Here is a 912-nt window from a genome sequence, read left to right on the forward strand (position 1 = left end):
TTTGGATCAAGAACAATTTAAGTTTTTGACAGAAAACACACAAAATGCACAACAAGTGTTAAGCTTCAAAATGACAAGATCAGAGTTTGCAAATACGTTTGCTATGCTACCAAACTCTGTATTTGTTGAACAAATGTTTGACTTGATTAGAAAAAGCGAAGCAGAAACTATTTCATTCCGAGAACTTTTAGACTTATTGGTGATTTTTGCTAAAGGTACCCTGATAAATCTATTAAATCTAAAGTAACACTAAATGCACAATAAGGATATTTGACACTGATAATGTATTATCAATAATAGGCTTATAGTTTAATGACATACATATTTTGATTTTTTATTGAACATTATAATACATAAATGTGGTACCTTCTTTATGTTTTAAATGATCTCAGAAGATGTTATAAACAAATTAATATATTTTTAATGACCTCAGGAGATGCTGAAGATAAACTAAGTCTTATGTTCAAAATGTACGACATTACTAAAACTGGACAACTGGGAAGAGACCGTTTCAAACTCATGATTAGGTGGGTCCAAACGAAGTATTTATAAAGTTAAAATGTCTTATTTTAGTTTTCATTTATGTAATATGTTAAAATAAATATTAAGTTTTATTTTCTAATAATGTTTACATACAGGTCAGTCATGGAAGGGTTGAATCATTCATTAAATACCGACAAATTAGGTCAACTGGTAGAAAGTATGTTTGAGAGAGGTGGATTCATAGAACAAAAATCATTGTCATTTGAGGACTTCATGAGCTTGATGAAAAGCAATCTGAATGATATTGAATCCGCATGTCTCGTTGTCAAAGGTATCGTTTAATACATCACATTATATTTATTATTGTACTAAAAGTTTAAACTTTTGATCACAACACAAACAAATTTCCTTACCGTGAAATTTTCGACC

General features: G+C 29.3%; 1 protein-coding gene across 1 annotated transcript; it reads left to right on the forward strand.

Moving 5' to 3' along the window:
• The first annotated feature begins 14 nt into the window (after window positions 1-14).
• LOC117111114 (dual oxidase 1-like) lies at window positions 15-825 on the forward strand. Its single transcript, XM_033253989.1, has 3 exons — window positions 15-215; window positions 434-527; window positions 639-825. The coding sequence occupies exons 1-3, from the start codon at window positions 71-73 to the stop codon at window positions 823-825; spliced, it is 426 nt and encodes a 141-aa protein (XP_033109880.1). The 5' UTR covers window positions 15-70.
• The last annotated feature ends 87 nt before the right edge of the window (window positions 826-912 follow it).

The sequence above is a fragment of the Anneissia japonica genome, unplaced genomic scaffold (assembly GCF_011630105.1).
Source record: "Anneissia japonica isolate Jap-2015-1 unplaced genomic scaffold, ASM1163010v1 scaffold300118_len912_cov395_single, whole genome shotgun sequence".
In the NCBI taxonomy this organism is placed as follows: domain Eukaryota; kingdom Metazoa; phylum Echinodermata; class Crinoidea; order Comatulida; family Comatulidae; genus Anneissia; species Anneissia japonica.